This window comes from Mustelus asterias, chromosome 5 (assembly GCF_964213995.1).
Source record: "Mustelus asterias chromosome 5, sMusAst1.hap1.1, whole genome shotgun sequence".
Classification (NCBI taxonomy): Eukaryota; Metazoa; Chordata; class Chondrichthyes; order Carcharhiniformes; family Triakidae; genus Mustelus; species Mustelus asterias.
The window spans coordinates 22,946,744-22,964,457 of NC_135805.1; the positions used below are offsets into that span (position 1 = coordinate 22,946,744).

At 45.8% G+C, this 17,714-nt stretch overlaps 1 protein-coding gene across 1 annotated transcript in view; it reads left to right on the plus strand.

The window, feature by feature from the left end:
• The window catches only part of LOC144493955 (TOG array regulator of axonemal microtubules protein 2-like), a 102,024-nt gene that overhangs the window by 66,767 nt on the left and 17,543 nt on the right, over positions 1-17,714 (plus strand). Inside the window, exons 12-16 of the mRNA XM_078213530.1 lie at positions 1,658-1,799; positions 4,393-4,498; positions 7,094-7,329; positions 9,733-9,891; positions 13,487-13,604. Coding sequence (XP_078069656.1) covers positions 1,658-1,799; positions 4,393-4,498; positions 7,094-7,329; positions 9,733-9,891; positions 13,487-13,604 — 761 coding nt within the window. The remainder of the gene's footprint in view (positions 1-1,657; positions 1,800-4,392; positions 4,499-7,093; positions 7,330-9,732; positions 9,892-13,486; positions 13,605-17,714) is intronic.

Below are 17,714 nucleotides of genomic sequence, written 5' to 3' on the forward strand. Positions count from 1 at the left end.
ATGCCAAAACTACACTTGATCTTAGCCAAAAGGCCAAGACCTCTGGGTGCTCTGGTTTCCTCCTACAGTCCAAAGATGTGCGGGTTAGGTGGATTGGCCATGCTAAGTTGACCCTTCATCACAGTGGGACTAGCTAGGATAAATACATGGAGTTATGGGGATAGGGCCTGGGTGGGATTCTGGTTGGTGCAGACTAGATGGGCCAAATGGCCTCCTTCTGCACTGTAGGGATTCTATGATTCTATGAACCATGACAAGATACATCACTTCATCCCAAACCAGCAGACTCAGCCTGCATGTTGAGAGGTTGTGGGTTCAAAACCGATTGGTGGAAAACATTTCAGTGAGTAAGTGGCCAATTAATGAAACAGACTCTCTGGTGAGATGGTGATAGCAATTAGTATTGATCTATTCAAATTAGATAGGTTCCATTTCAGAAAATAATAGTTTTGGATAAAGTGCATGAGGGATTTGGGACAGCAAACTAGAGAATAGTGGTCAATGATTTTTTTTTCCGATCTTGGGCATACAGCAACAACTTCAAAAGTTACAGATGTCACAAAACCTGGGAGTGTTGCGAAGCAAGCGATAAACTTCAAGTGGGCATAGACAGGTTGGTGGAATGGGCGGGCAAGTGACAGGTGGAGTTTTGGGTGATACGTTTTGGTTGGATGAATGAGGAGGGGCACCAGAAAATAAATGGTACAATTCTGAAAGTGGTGATAGGTTCAGGGACAGTGAGACCTCGGAGTGCATGTGCACAAATTATTGAAGGTGATGGGGCAGGGTGAGAAAGTGCTTAAAGGAGCATCCAGGATCGGGGTTTTACAATTGGAGGCACAGAGCATCAAAGCAAGGAAGGTGTTCGGCCCCAATTGGAGTATTGTGTCCATTTCTGGGCACCACACTTTAGAAAGGATGCAAAGGCATTAGAGAGAACATTTCACACAAATGTTGCTGAGAATGAGAGATTTCAGTCAGGTGAATAGTTTGGAGAAGTGAAGATTGTTCTCCTTAGAGAAGAAGCGAAAGTTGACAGGAGATCTAATGGAAATGTTCAAAAAGCCATGAGGGCTTGGGCCAGAGTAGGTAGAAAGAAACTACTCTCATTGGTGGAAGAGTTGAGAACCAGAAGACACAAATTTGTGAGAACTTCCTTTATGCAGTGAGTGGTTTAAGATCTGGAATATCCGGTCTGAGAAAGTGGTGTTGGCAGGTGTGATTTTCAAAAGGAATATGAACCTAAGGGTCAGATTTGCAGAGGGAAAGGGCGGGTGAGTGGGACTGGCTAAGTTGCTTTTGCAGAGAGTCAGCACTGACGCAATGGGCTGAATGGCAGCTTCCAAGCTAAAACCATTCTGTGTTTCTATCTGGTAAGTTTGGTGTGTTTGAGAGGAATAGGTGATTTTGGACCTATGCTTTCCAAAGTTACCCACCATTGGACTTTTCCTCACGTCACGTCTGGGTCTGTTGTGGACTAATTGATAGAGATTGATTCTATGATTAGTCCATTAAGGTTGCATCATGTGACTGCCCAGACAGTAGACGGCTAACTACATTGATCTGAGCCAGTGGAGTTACCCTATCTACCTGTGTATGGATTTGTATTTCTTCTGAGACTGGCTGCTGTGACTCTATCTGACATGTTTGTTCCCAGCTCACTCTTTGCCTGACCTCCCCCTGGATTCCCCGGAAGGAGAGGAGGGAACGGACAAGGAGGAATTCCTGGAGATGAGGTCGTTCTCCCGTCAGGAGCAGGGATTGACTGAGGCGCTGAAACTGCTGGCTCACAATGACTGGTCAGACGCACTCCTGATTTTAAAAGTATTCCGTATTTCATGGCAGCTGAAACAAAATTGAGTCAAAGAATCTAGACAGGGTTTTCCCCTCACTCTGTGCAAGGGGCAGAATGTGCAATGGGGAGCCAGTCTGGCAGCTCCCCGGTATTTACAGAGCTTTCAGCTGGGAATGAAGGAAAATGTCAGTAAAGATGTGAGGGTTAGGTTGATTGGCCGTGCTAAATTGACCCTAGTGTCAGGGGATTAGCAGGGTAAATATATGGGGTTACGGGAATAGCGCCTGGATGGGATTGTGGTCGGTGCAGGTTCGATGGGCCGAATGGCCTCCTTCTGCACTGTAGGGATTCTGTGATTCTATATTCACCCTAATATGGGCAAGTATATTTGAATAAGATGCAAAAGAGGAGGTATATCACATGGTTCATTCCCCATCAATTGTCCCTCACTCCTGCACATTCAATGGCATTGCCATCACAGAATCCCCCACTATCAATGTTCTGGGGGTTTCCATTGACCAGAAATTGACCTGGACTAGCTATATAAATACTGTGGCTACCAGAATAGGTCAGAGGCTAGGAGTAACTCACCTCCTGATTCCCCAAAGCCTATCTATAAGGCACACATTGGGAGTGTGTTGGAATACTCTCCATTTGCCTGGATTAGTGCAGCTCCAACGCTCAAGCAACTCAACGCCATTTGATTGGCATCCCATCCACAAACATTCACTCCCTCCGTCACTGATGCACTATGGCAACAGTGTGTACCATCGATAAAATGCACTGCAGGAACTTACCAAGGTTCCTGAGACAGCACCTTCCAAACCCATGACTGCTGTCATCTAGAAGGGCAAGGGCAGCAGATGTGTGGGAATACCACCACCTGGTGGTTCCCCTCCATCATCCTGACTTGGAACTATACTGCTGTTCCTTCACTGTTTCTGGGTCGAGATCCTGGAAATCCCTAACAGCCTTGTGGGTGTACCTACATCACAGGGCTGTAGCGGTTCAAGAAGGCAGCTCACCACCACCTTCTCAAAGGCAATAAGGATGGACAATAAAAGCTGGCCTAGCCAGTGATGCCCACATCCTATGAGTGAAGTTTTTCTAAACATGTTCTCTTGCAGTGTTAGGCATAAGTTTGCTATGGGAGTATGGGTTTCCATTTAAAATCACAGGGAGGGCTGCCTTAGGCCCTGTCACCATTGCGAACAATATAAAGGAAAGAATGATGGGGATAATGAAGGGTCTTACTGTGGTCGGAATTTTCCGATCTCGCCCATGGCTGGGATTGTCCAGTCCCGCTGCAGTGAATGGAGTTTTGGTTGAGCACCAAATTCTCCGTTCTTGCTGGCAGCGTAGACCAGAGTACCCCAGCCTTTGTTTCAGGAGGTCTGTAAGGCCTATTGCAGTCATTTACCCATTTTCTCTCTTATCCATCACCCTGACCCTGGCAGGTTGGTCAGTTAAGAGCTAATCACATGATTTGATGGTGATGTCATTGGGGTGTTCCAGAGGCTCCTGCCTTTGGCTCCAGTTTGTACTCTCTGTCCAGACAGCATTTCTTTCAATAAAATCTGTTGTATTTTTGAATCTACATGTCCAGGGAAGGTGATGGCCTAGTGGTATTATCACTAGACTATTAATCCAGAAACTCAGCTAATGTTCTGGGGACCCGGGTTCGAATCCCACCACGGCAGGTGGTGGAATTTGAATTCAATAAAAAATATGTGGAATTAAGAATCTACTGATGACCTTGAAACCATTGTCAATTGTTGCAAAAACCCATCTGGTTTACTAATCTCCTTTAGGGAAGGAAATCTGCCACCCTTACCTGGTCTGGCCTACATGTGACTCCAAAGCCACAGCAATGTGGTTGACTCTCAACTGCCCCTGGGTGACTAGGGATGGGCAATAAATGCTGGCCAGCCGGTGACGCTCATGTCCCACGAATGAATTTAAAAAAACACATTCTTTTCTTTTTGTTTAAAACGCACAACCCTTAACATAGTTAGGATATTACAATTTTCTAACCACAAAACATCAACTGAGAGAAAGTATGCGGGAGGTCATTGGCTACGTGCAAGGCCAGGCTTTGTGAAACCTGTCCTAATACATCAAGTCCATATCTTTATCTATATGGATAGTTAGATGCTCTTTCCTAGGGTAGAAAAGGGTAGAAAAGTCAAGTACGAGGGGACATAGGTTTAAGGTGCATGGGGAAAAGTTTAGAGGAGATGTGCGAGGCAAGTTTTTTATACAGAGGGTGGTGAATGTCTGGAACACACTGCCCGGGGAGATGGTGGGAGCAGGTACGATAGCGGCATTTAAGGAGCAACTAGATGAATGCATGAATAGGGTGGGAATGGAAGGATACGGAGTCCATAAGTGCATACGGTTTTAGTTTAAGCAGGCATCATGATCGGTGCAGGCTTGGAGGGCCGAAGGGCCTGTTCCTGTGCTGTATTTTTCTTTGTTCTTTGTTCTTTAGTGTGGTCAAAGCTTTAACTTAATGGACTGTGTGAGATTTGAAAGATTTACTTCAGTCTGATACAAGGCAAATTCCATGGTTTTTGACTTTGGTTTTACTCACTCAGGGAGATGAAGAGGAAAGGGTTGTCCAGTGTTCGACGCTTGGCTCGCTTCCACCAGGAACTCCTCCTCACAAGGCTTCACACTGTCTGCTTGGCAGTGACAAAGGAGGTGGGTAATGTGTCCAGAAAGAAGTTCCACTTCCACAAACCGGCTCCCCTCTTCTCCGAGATGCCAGCCATCGAAGATCTTTTTCTCTCAATTTGAAACCTTAAGAATATAGACTTTGTAGGTCTGTAAGCATCTGAGAAAGTTAAAAGAAAGCAGGTCCGTTTTTATATCTGTCCTTTCCTTGGATGCAGGGATGGTCAGATAAGAGAGCCCCTTTACACAAAAGAGCAAGTGATTCACAGGGTTTTGGGGAACAAAGTGGGGAATGGGACTAATTGGAATGACCTGGAATGAACTGTCTGAAAGGACAGTGGCGGCAGATTCTGTGGTAAAGGGAAATAACTATATACCGGAAATGGGGGAAAGGAGGATGTTCCCGATGGTGGGGGAGTCCAGAACCAGGGGTCACAGTCTGAGGATTCGGGGTAGACTATTTAGGATGGAGGTGAGGAGACATTTCTTCACCCAAAGAGTGGTGAGTCTGTGGAATTCATTACCACAGGAAGTAGTTGATGCCAAAACATTGAATGTATTCAAGAGGCGGCTGGATATAGCACTTGGGGTGAATGGAATCAAAGGTTATGGGGAGAAAGCAAGATTAGGCTAATGAGTTAGACAATCAGCCATGATCATAATGAATGGTGGAGCAGGCTCGAAGGGCCAAATGGCCTCCTCCTGCTCCTATCTTCTATGTTTCTCTGATTCTGTGGAGGGGAGTGTCAGAGCTTGGGGAAACGGCAAGGGGGCCTAATTGGTTAGCTCTTTCAAAGAGATAGCAAAGGTATGATGGGCCAAATGTCCTCTTCCACGTACATAGGCCGTTTCTGACAGGATGTGAAAAAGCATCAGATGGACAACAGGAATTAAGTGGAATGTGAAGGGGAGAATCTGCCAAACATACATAGAAGTCTTGAAATGAGCATAGAGCGATACAAGATGGTGAATAGATTTCCTTACACCGAGCTGTGAAGGAGCTTTGAATGTTCTTCACGTTACAAAAACACTATATAAATGAAAGCTGTTAATGTTATCAAGAAAGGTCAATCTGGGACAAACAAAGAACAAACAAAGAACAAAGAACAGTACAGCACAGGAAACAGGCCCTTCGGCCCTCCAAGGCCTGTGCCGCTCCTTGGTCCAACTAGACCATTCGTTTGTATCCCTCCATTCCCAGACTGCTCATGTGACTATCCAGGTAAGTCTTAAACGATTACTTCAAATAAATCTGACAGTGGGACAGCAACATACAGACTTCCGACTCGGGAAAAGCAGGAAGCTCCACATAGAAAAAGAGATCAACATAAGGAATATGGATTTCTTTTGATTTGATTTAATTTATTAGTGTCACATAGAATCATAGATTCCCTACAATCCAGAAGGAGGCCATTCGGTCCATCAAGTCTGTACTGACAACATCCCACCCAGGCCCTATTCCCGTAACCCCAAACATTTACCCTGATAATCCCCCTGGCATTAGGGTCAAGTTAGCATGGCCAATCAACTTAACCTGCACATCTTTGGACTGTGGGAGGAAACCGGAGCACCCAGAGGAAACCCACTCAGACACGAGGAGAATGTGCAAACTCCACACAGATAGTGACCCGAGGCTGTATTTGAACCTGGGTTCCTGGCACTGTGAGGCAGCAGTGCTAACCACTGTGCCACCGTACCACACATGTATTGGGATACAGTAAAAAGTATTGTTTATTGCGCGCTATGTAGACAAAACATACCATTCATAGAATACATAGGGGAGAAGGAAAGGAGAGGGTGCAGAATGTAGTGTTACAGTCATAGCTAGGGTGTAGAGAAAGATCAACTTAATACAAGGTAGGTCCATTCAAAAGTCTGATGGCAGCAGGGAAGAAGCCGTTCTTGGTAAGTGATCTCAGACTTTTGTATCATTTCCCCGACGGAAGAAGGTGGAAGAGAGACTGTCCGCAGTGTGTGGGGTCCTTAATTATGCTGGCTGCTTTGCCGAGGCAGTGGGAAGTGTAGACAGAGTCAATGGATGGGAGGCTGGTTTTTGTGATGGACTGGGCTTCATTCACAACCCTTTGTAGTTCCTTGCAGTCTTGGAGAGAGCAGGAGTCATACCGAGCTGTGATACAACCAGAAAGAATGCTTTCTATGGTACATCTGTAAAGGTTATGGATTTCTGGATGGGTGAGTGAAGCTGAAAGCTCTGAATAATTTAATACAGTTGGATACAGGGAATGGGTGCTGGATGGGGGGTGGGGGCGGATGTTGCATCTGAGCCTTTTCTGGATGTTGTGATTTGTCAAGCTGGATCTCTCCTGGAATGATACCAAAGAATTTCAGCCATTCAGGCCACCCCTTGAACGGGGCGATTAGCTCAGTGACTATGCTAATCAGGATGCTAACAAATGTTTTTGGATCCTGCCTCTAATTTTGGCACAATGTTGCCTTGTGGTCAGATGGGGTGAGGCGAACTCCACTGATGGTAAAAGTCTTTTCAGTGCAAATTCTTGGTTGGTTCAATTGCAGTAACTCCACAGCACCAGAAGTATGGTCTTGGTGAACAGGATAGGCCGAACTTTGTTGCATGCTGATAACAGGTTCTGATTTCCCCAGGTTAATAACCTGCGATCCAAGGTTGCCCGCTCTGCAATACTGTCCCTCAGTGAACTCTTCTCCCAGCTGAAGAGGAACATGGACCAGGAAGTGGATGAGGTGACCAGAATCCTGCTTCACAAGACAGGTGACTCCAATGAGTTCATCCGGGAGGAGGCAGTCAAGGCGCTGGCTGTCATGGCGGAGAGTGTGAGTCCGTCGCGGGCATTGATGGCGCTCATCGCAGGTGGCTTAAAGTAAGTAAATATGTAAGTGGCATTTAGGGAGTGTCTCAGATACGCACATCAATAACTGGCTCATAGAACCATAGAATCCCTACAGTGCAGAAGGAGGCCATTCAGCCCATCGAGTCTGCACTGACTACAATCCCACCCAGGCCCTATTCCCTTCACCCCACATATTTACCCTGCTAATCCCTGACACTAAGGGCCAATTTAGAATGGCCAATCAACCTAACCCACACATCTTTGGACTGTGTTAAAGTTTATTTATTAGTCACAAGCAAGGCCTACATTAACACTGCAATGAAGTTACTGTGAAATTCCCCGAGTCGCCACATTCCGGCGCCTTTTCGGGTCAATGCACCTAACCAGCACATCTTTCAGAGTGTGGGGAGAAACCGGAGCACCTGGAGGAAACCCATGCAGACACGGGGAGAACGTGCAGACTCTGCACAGACAGTGACCCGAGGCCGGAATTGAACCGGGGTCCCTGGCGCTGTGAGGCAGCAATGCTAACTACTGTGCCACCGTGCCACACCTAAAAGCCACTGTGCTGCCCTTTCTTTGTGGTTCTTTGTGCTAATTTCACTGTGATTTGATGAAAGGAACTGCCCCCTTCCTGTGGACCTCTCATTATCACTCCCCTTTGTCAGAGCCAGATGCAAAAATGAGGGGAGTGGGATTGTGCATCAGTGAAATTTGAAGTTGCCAAATTACAGGACAAATAATGTCCTGGCACCTTGCAACCCGGGACATGGGACAAAGAGCTCCGATAATGGATGGCTTGTCACTCTGGCTGCGCTGCTGTCGGTAACACTCATTTTTAAGTTGAAGTTGAAGTTTATTTATTAGTGTCACAAGTAGGCTTACATTAGTACTGTGAAAATCCCATAGTCGCCACACTCCGGCACCTATTCGGGTACACTGAGGGAGAATTTAGCACGGCCAATGTACCTAATGAGCACGTCTTTTGGACTGTGGGAGGAAATCAGACCACCCGGAGGTACTTGACCTCATCTTCACCACTCTAACTGCCGCAGATGCATCTTTCCATGACCATATTGGTAGGAGTGATGACTGTGGAGTCTTTGTGGAGATCTTCACATTGAGGACACCCTTCAATGTGTTGAGCCCGACACTGCGTTAAATTAAATAATCTCAGAACTGAGCCAGCAGTTCAAATTTGTTCAGTGATGAGACAGCGTGGGCCACCGCCAGTTGTAGACTTGTATTCAACTCCAATTTGTAACCTCAAGGCCCAGCACATTCTTCACTCTACCATCAGGCCACAGGAGCCAACCCAGTTCCATTAGGAGTGCAGGAGACCATGGCAGAAGCAGCAGCAGACACACCAAAGAACGATAGCCCAACGTAGTAGTTATAACACAGGCCCATCAGTAGATTAAACAGCGGAAACAGCATTTAGACATATTTAAGTGATCCCATGACAAACAAATCAGATTGAAAATCTGCAGCCCTGCCACATCCAGTCATGAATGATGGTGGATAATTAAACAAGAAATTGGAGAAGGATGCTCCACAAATATTCCCATCCACCACAGCTAGGATCAATATTTCTCAACAATCAAAAGTACCAGTTTTAGATCAACTCACAGTCCATCATTAACTAAATCAAGTCCGACTTCTATCTTACTCCTTCCTAATTCAAATTCCCAATAACAAGAGCAGGGATGTACTTCTGAGGCTGTATAAGGCTCTGGTCAGACCCCGTATGGAATATTGTGAGCAGTTTTGGGCCCCATATCTAAGGAAGGATGTGCTGGCCTTAGAGGGAGTCCTGAGGAGGTTCACGAGAATGATCCCAGGAATGAAGAGTTTGTCATATGAGGAGTGGTTGAGGACTCTGTGTCTATATTCAATAGAGTTTAGAAGGATGAGGGGAGATCTAATTGAAACTTATAGAATACTTAGAGGCCTAGATAGAGTGGATGTGGAGAGGATGTTTCCATGAGCGGAAGAGACTTGAACTCGAGGGCACAACCTCAGAGTGAAGGGACGCTCCTTTAAAACTGAGATGAGGAGGAATTTCTTCAGCCAGAGGGAGGTGAATATGTGGAACTAATTGCCACAGAGAGCTGTGGAGGCCAGGTCATTGAGTGTCTTTAAGCCAGAGATAAAAAGGTTCTTGATCAATAAGGGGGTCAGGAGTTACAGGGAGAAGGCAGGAGAATGGGGATGAGAATCATATCAGCCATGATTGAATGGTGGAGCAGACACAATGGGTCAACTGGCCTAATTCTGCTCCTATGTCTTATGGTCTTACGGTCAATGCCTTAGTGGCAATGGTCAGAAAATGTGTGCTTTCCAAGTTTCAGTTGAAATAGCCCTTCTGTTTTCAGAGTTAAAGACAAGTTTGCCGAAATGCGTTGCTAATTTTGTTTGTCTCTCATTATCCAGCCACCGTAACAGCACTGTTCGGAGGTCCACCGCTGAGAACCTGCTGTGTGTCGCTGAACGTCTTGGAGCTGAAAGATTGCTATCAGGGAGCAAGGACAATACCGACCAGATTGTACAAACCATGGTGAAATTTTCACAGGACGGGAATCAGGAGACCAGGTGCGGGCAGATGTTGGAACATCAGTGATAGTAGATGGGATTGTAGTGTTTGGGGTGGCTGTGGGATAGAGGAAGGATTCAAGTTTCAAATAATCGACTATTGTATTTGAGGAACAGTCTTGGCAGAATCTGTCTTCATAAACCCCTGGCTGTTTGGCTTGGAACAAGATATTGCATCCAAACAGATGCTAAAGGAGATCACATTACACGGGTGATTATCTCTTCTCTTTACAGATTTCCATAAGATTGTTACTAAAACTGATATATCTCATTATTGATAGCAACAGCCAGGCAACTATTGTCACACTACCAGTTCTTTCATCCAATTATTGCAGAGGTCACTTTGAGGGTGAACATTTCAGGCGGGTGTCTATGTGACCCAGTAAAACACAATCCTAGATGCTTGCCTTCATCAGACGCAGCATTGAGTACAAGAGTTGGGAAATCATGTTGCAGCTATATAAATACTTGGTTCGGCCGCATTTGGAGTGTTACGTGCAGTTCTGGTCACCACACTACCAGAAGGATGTGGAAACTTTGGAGAGAATGCAAAGAAGGTTCACCAGGATGTTGTCTAGTCTCGAGGGTGTTGGCTATGAGGAGAGGTTGAATAAACTAGGATTGTTTTCACTGGAAAGACGGAAGCTGAGTGGAGACTGATAGAGGTGTACAAAATTATGAGAGGCATGGAGAGGGTGGATAGTCAGAGGCTTTTTCCCAGGGTGGAAGTGTCAATTACAAGGGGGCACAGGTTCAAGGCGAGAGGGGGAATGTTTAAGGGAGATGTGCGGGGGAAGTTTTTCACACAGAGAGTGATGGATGCCTGGAACGCGCTGCCAGAGGAGGTGGGGGAAGCAGACACATTCGCAACATTTAAGAGGCATCTGGATGGGTACATGAATAGGGAGGGAATAGAGGGATACAGACCGAGTAAGGACAGAAGGTTTTTTTTAGTTTAGTTAGGGCATCATGATCGGCACAGGCTTGGAGGGCCGAAGGTCTGTTCCTGCGCTGTACTTTTCTTTGTTCTTTGTTCTTTGGAATTAATCCCAAAATAGCTTCAGAAATTGGCAATGTTTCTATTGAGGTTCATTTTAAAATACCTGTTTTTCATCTTCAAGGGATTACAAATGAGGGAAAGTAAGGGTTTGACTTCCCGGAATACAACAACAAAGAACAAAGAACAGTACGGCACAGGAACAGGCCCTTCGGCCCTCCAAGCTTGCGCTGATCACCTTGTCCTATCGAGACCAACCGCCTGTATCCCTCTATTCCCCGTCTGTTCATGTGTCTATCCAGATAAATCTTAAATGTCGCTAACATATCTGCCTCAATCACCTCACTTGGCAGCGCATTCCAGGCCCCCACCCCCCTCTGTGTAAAAAAACATCCCCTGCACATCTCGACTGGACCTTTCCCCCCTTACATTAGTAGTCGAATTGGAAAACACAGTATAGATTCAGTGGGGGAGGGAAGTTACTTCATGTTCATGAAGTATAACTTCATGTTTATGAAGTTTATTTATTAGTGTCACAAGTAGGCTTACATTAACAGTGTAATGAAGTTACTGTGAAAATCCCCTAGTCGCCACACTCCAGCGCCTGTTCGGGTACACTGAGGGAGAATTTAGCATGGCCAATGCACCTAACTAGCACATCTTTGGACTGTGGGAGGAAACCAGAGCACCCGGAGGAAACCCACGCAGACACCGGGAGAACTTGCTGACTCCGCACAGACAGTGACCCAAGCCGGGAATCGAACCGGGATCCCTGGTGCTACGAGACAGCAGTGCTAAACACTGTGCCACTGTGCCGCCCTAGACATTAATGGTTTGCAGGTTTTAATTTGTTGAAACAGAAGTATAGATTTGTTTGGGTGAAATGGTTAAAAGTGCATTGAGCTGCTTTATGAAATGCGAATAAGTTCAAAGGCAGGCTGCTAAATAACATGCAGGCATTACAGAACGATTACATGCTGGGTAAAGTTATTACTCCAGTTGTACGCTATGGTAAGGGAGTTTTTATTTATGATGACTGCATTCAGGGACATGTTGTTTTTACATTTGGGAGTGTGAATTTGAAGAATGTCACAGCTCAAGAGAGACAGGTAAAGAGTTGGAGAGGATTCCACATTCTGGAAGAGAAAAGCTCAGATGTATGGCTAGCAAGTAATGCTGCAATGGCTGGAGCCTGTCTAATTCACTCCCATTAAAAAGTATGTTCACGGTTTGTAATTTCATCTTTTGCGAGATTTTATGGGAACCCTAGAATCATAAAAATCATAGAATCCCTACAGTACAGAAGGAGGCCATTTGGCCCATCAAGCCTGCACCGACATCAATCCTACTCTATCCCCTGTAACCCCACATATTTACCCTGCTACTCCCCCCTCCCCCGCCGAAACTACGGTCAATTTAGCATGACCAATCAACCTAACCTGCGCATCTTTGGAGTGTGGGAGGAAACCGGAGCACCCGGAGGAAGCCCACACAGACACGGGGAGAATGTGCAAACTCCACACAGACAGTGACCCAAGCCGGGAATCGAACCCGGGCCCTGGCACTGTGAGGCAGCAGTGCTAACCACCAACGCATGGCGAATGGTAGGATTTTACTGTATCAATGAAGGAATGTTTAAAACACTCATGTCATCTTCCTCCATCTGCTATTTAACAAGGGTCAGTCGCCCCTGTACAGCTTATGTTACTGTTACTTTGAATGAGTGCACAGAAGAATGTCATAAAGCATTCATCTGCACGTGTTGCCAGAAGTGGTTTCTGGGTTACAGTGTTGTAGGGCATCGGCCAGTCAGTAACAGTGAGAGTGATGGGTTGGAATGTGCCTGACCTCAGTGTCTGTGATAGTGATGGATTTGAGTATCTGAATCTCAGAATTACAGCAGTTCCCACCAAAGTGAGAAGTCCAGTCAGATTGTGGGATGATGGACTTCCCAAAACCTCCATTGATTTAAATACCCATTCCTCTCTGTGAATTTTATCAGCTTTGTAGAGGTGACACAACGTACATTCTGGGCGGCATAATGGGCAGCACGGTGGCACAGAGGTTAGCACTGCTGCTTCACAGCACCAGGGACCCGGGTTCGATTCCGGCCTTGGGTCACTGTCTGTGAGAAGTTTGCACGTTCTCCCTGTGTCTGCGTGAATTCCCCCTGGGTGCTCCGGTTTCCTCCCACAGTTCAAAGATGTGCGGGTTAGGTGGATTGGCCTTGCCAAATTGACCCGAGTGTCCTAAACTTTGTAGCTTAGGGGGATTAGTGGGGTAAATAGGTGGGGTTACAGGGATAGGGCCTGGGTAAGATGCTCTGTCAGAGAGTAGGTGCAGACTCAATGGGTCGAATGGCCTCCTTCTGCACTGTAGGGATTCTATGATTCTACTGTTTGTTTTGTAGATCTGGGGTGATTTGATGAAGTGCACAGGATGTTTTGTGTGGCCATGCAGGCACAGTACCTTAAAAGGGGTTATCTTGTGTGATGTCCATGGGGACTTTTGATTTGTTGTGCGGTCGAGTGGCCCAGAGGGAACATTGGTGACAGCCAGTGAGTGCAAATGTCAAGTCCATTTTCTGTTGTCCGATAGGTTTTATGGTCGGAAGGCACTGAACATTTTGGTGTCCCACCCGGAGTTTGAGAGATACATGGAACGCTCGCTTCTGTCGCAGGATTTGCAGCAAGTCATTACGGCCATGAAACAGAGGGTGAGTGTCTGCCTGCTGGACTTGATCCAGTAACTCTCAGCTTCACTTTCACTGGGATACTTGCTTTCAGGATTAAAGTTCGGTAAAATGAAACATACCCATCGCCTAGGGTGACAAGCTAAGGGCTCCTCAAGGTGCTATCTCAGAAAGTAGTTTAGGAGTGAAAGGATACGGCATTGAAGCTGGTGATCCAATTACAATATTTTTGATTTTTGATTTGATTTGATTTATTATTGTCACATGTATTAACATACAGTGAAAAGTATTGTTTCTCGCGCGCTATACAGACAAAGCATACCGTTCATAGAGAAGGAAAGGAGGGAGTGCAGAATGTAGTGTCACAGTCATAGCTAGGGTGTAGAGAAAGATCAACTTAGTGCGAGGTAGGTCCATTCAGAAGTCTGACAGCAGCAGGGAAGAAGATGTTCTTGAGTCAGTTGGTGCATGTCCTCAGACTTTTGTATCTTTTTCCCAATGGAAGAAGGTGGAAGAGAGAATGTCCGGAGTGCGTGGGGTCCTTAATTATGCTGGCTGCTTTTCCGAGGCAGTGGGAAGTGTAGATGGAATCAATGGATGGGAGCATACTCCTAAATAGCTCCTAGTTTTTTGATGTTAACATAGACTTTAACATCAGCCTCTTGTCAGTGATCCTTGTGCAGGTCACAGTCTTAATAAATAGTCAATGCCTTAAAAGTGAGGAGATGGTAGTGTAGCATAGAATCCCTACAGGGCAGAGCAAGGCCATTTGGCCCATTGAATCTGCACTGACTCTGACAGAGTATCTTATCCTGGCCCTCTCCCCTACCCATTGCTGTAACTTCACCTATTTACCTTGCTAATCCCCCAATCTATACTTGTTGGGGCCCTAAGGGGCAATTTAGCATGGCCAACCCACCTAACTTGCACATCTTTGGACTGCGGGATGAAACCGGAGCACTCGGAACAAACCCACGCAGACACGGGGAGAACATGCAAACCCCACTCTGACAGTGACCCGAGGCAGGAATTGAACCTGGGTCCCTGGCACTGTGAGGGAGCAGCGCTAGCCACCGTGCCACCCTGATTGTATTTCAAATCAGTAATTTAATTTTTTAAAATGCTTTCATAGGATGTAGGTTCACAAAGCCAGCATTTCTTGTCCATCCTTAATTGTTCTTCAGAAGGTGGTGGTGAGCTGCCTTCTCGAACCACTGCAGTCCATCTAGTACATCCACACCACAGTGCCATTAGGGAGGGAGATCCAGGATTTTGACCCAGCGACAGTGAAGGAACGGCGATATATTTCCAAGTCAGGATGGTGAGTGACTTGGAGGGAACTTGCAGGTGGTGGTGTTCCCAGGTATCTGCTGCCCTTGTCCTTGTAAAAGTCACAGGTTTGGAAGGTGTTGTCAAAGGAGATCTTGTGAATTGTGCATGCTGCACAATTGCTGGGGGGACATAATAATTAAGGTGATGGATGTGGTGCCAATCAAGCGGGCTGCCTTTTTCTAGGTGGTGTCAAGATTCTTGAGTGTTGTTGGAGCTGCACCCATCCAGGCAAGTGGGGAGTATTCCATCACACTCCTGACTTGTGCCTTGTAGATAGTGGACAGGCTTTGGGCAGTCAGGAGGTGAGTTACTCACTACAGAATTCACAGCATCTGATCTACTTTTGTAGCCACAGTATTTATATGGCTAGTCCAGTTCAGTTTCTGGTTAATGGTAACCCCTAGGATGTTGATAGTGGGAGACTCAGTGATGGCAATGCCATTAAATATCAAGGGGTGATGGTCAAATACTTCCTTGATACTTTTCATCAGTAAAAATGGCCATGAAGGTGTTGGTTGGATTGTTGTCACAAATTCAGCTGGGCGGCAGGGTGGCACAGTGGTTAGCACCGCTGCCTCACAGCGCCAGGGACCTGGGTTCAATTCCCGACTTGGATCACTGTCTATACGGAGTCTGCATGTTTTCCCTGTGTCTGCGTGGGTTTCCTCCGGGTGTTCCAGTTTCCTCCCAGACATGCTGGTTAGGTACATTGGCCATGCTAAATTCTCCCTCAGTGTACCTGAAAAGGCACCAGAATGTGGCGACTAGGGGATTTTCGCAGTAACTTAATTGCAGTGTAAATATAAGCCTAAGAACAAAGAACAGTACAGCACAGGAACAGGCCCTTCGGCCCTCCAAGCCTGCGTTGATCATGATGCCTGCTTAAATTAAAACCATATGCACTTACGGAGTCCATATCCTTCCATTCCCATCCTACTCATGTATTTGTCTAGTTGCCCCTTAAATTCTGCTATCGTACCTGCTCCCACCACCTCCCCCCGGGCAGCGCGTTCCAGACATTCACCACCCTCTGTGTAAAACATTTATCTCACACATCCCCTCTAAACTTTTCCCCACACACCTTAAACCTATATCCCCTAGTACTTGACTTTTCTACCCTAGGAAAGACCATCTGACTATCCACTCTGTCCATGCCTCTCATAATCTTGTAAACCTCTATCAGGTCATCCCTCAACTTCCATCGCTCCAGTGAGAACAAACCGAGTTTCTCCAACCTCTCCTCATAGCTAATATCCTCCAGACCAGGCAACATCCTGAAAAATCTCTTTTGTACCCTCTCCAAAGCATCCACATCCTTCTGGCAGTGTGATGACCAGAATTGTACACAATATTTGTGACATTAATAAACCTTAAAACGTTTAAACTCATGTCCTTTGAGGGAAGTCAGCCTACTGTGCTTAATGAGTTGGTGCTGTATGTTACTGCGGTGCCACAGAACATGGTCATAACCTGGCTCATGAGTGGCCTAGCAAACCCACCATCACCTTTCAGAACAGCCAAGAATTTGCAAGAACCACTGATCTTACCCCACATCTTGAGAGTTAGCTAAATACCAGATAGTGGTCAGTTTACAGTCCACAATCTTAATAATTTATTTTTATTCCTTCATGGCATGTGGGTGTTGCTGGCTTGGCCAGCATTTGTTGCCCATCTCTGAGGGCATCCCTGTGGGCCTGGAGTTACACGTAGGCCAAACCGGGTAAGGATGGCAGATTTCCTTCCCTAAAGGGCATTAACAAAGAACAAAGAAAATTACAGCACAAGAATAGGCTGTGATTTGTAAATGTAAATGAACCAGATGGGTTTTTACGACAATTGTGGTTTCATGGTCATTAGACTTTTAATTCCAGATTTTTATTGAATTGAAATTTCGCCATCTGCCGAAGCTGGGTCCCTAGAACATTAGCCTAGGTCTCTGGATAGTCTAATGACAAAACCACTATGCTACTGTATTTGTTGCGACAGAAATATCCATAGCTTGTGGCCAGGCTTACTCCCTCACCACCATCGATGTTACTATAGATGAGACTTTGATAGGAGCCTGAGAGAAGCCTGGGTGATGGTGTTTCTGATTGTTCTTCATTTTCTAATGTGATATCTGGTCTGTATATTCCCATTACTGATGAGATAACTTGCAGCATGGGGATTGTGAGCAGGCCATCTCCTCATGACCTCTTTCCCTTGCACCCAGCATTCTGAGGTCTGAGGTCACATACCAACCAACTCAAGAACAGCTTCTTCCCTGCTGCCATCTGACCTTTGAATGGACTTATCTTGCACTAAGTTGATCTTTCTCTATACCTTAGCTATGACTGTAACACTACTTTCTGCACTTTCTCCTTCCTTTTCTATGAACGGTATGCTCTGTCTGTATAGCACGCAAGAAACAATACTTTTCGCTGTATGCTAATACATGTGACAATAATAAATCAAATCAAATCAAAAGAGATAGATAGTGGAGTGGGGAATCTGCTCCTTGAATCGAGATATCGGGAGCTGCGTGTGAGCAGTCCAACTTAATCTTCTCCCTTGATTTTCTCCCTTCTCCCTTTTGTGCCGCCCTCAGAAAAATCTCAACATCAAATGTTTTGATTTGATTTGATTTATTATTGTCACATGTATTAACATACAGTGAAAAGTATTGTTTTTTGCGCGCTATACAGACAAAGCATACCGTTCGTAGAGAAGGAAATGAGAGAGTGCAGAATGTAGTGTTACAATCATAGCTAGGGTGTAGAGAACGATCAACTTAATGCAAGGTAGGTCCATTCAAAAGTCTGA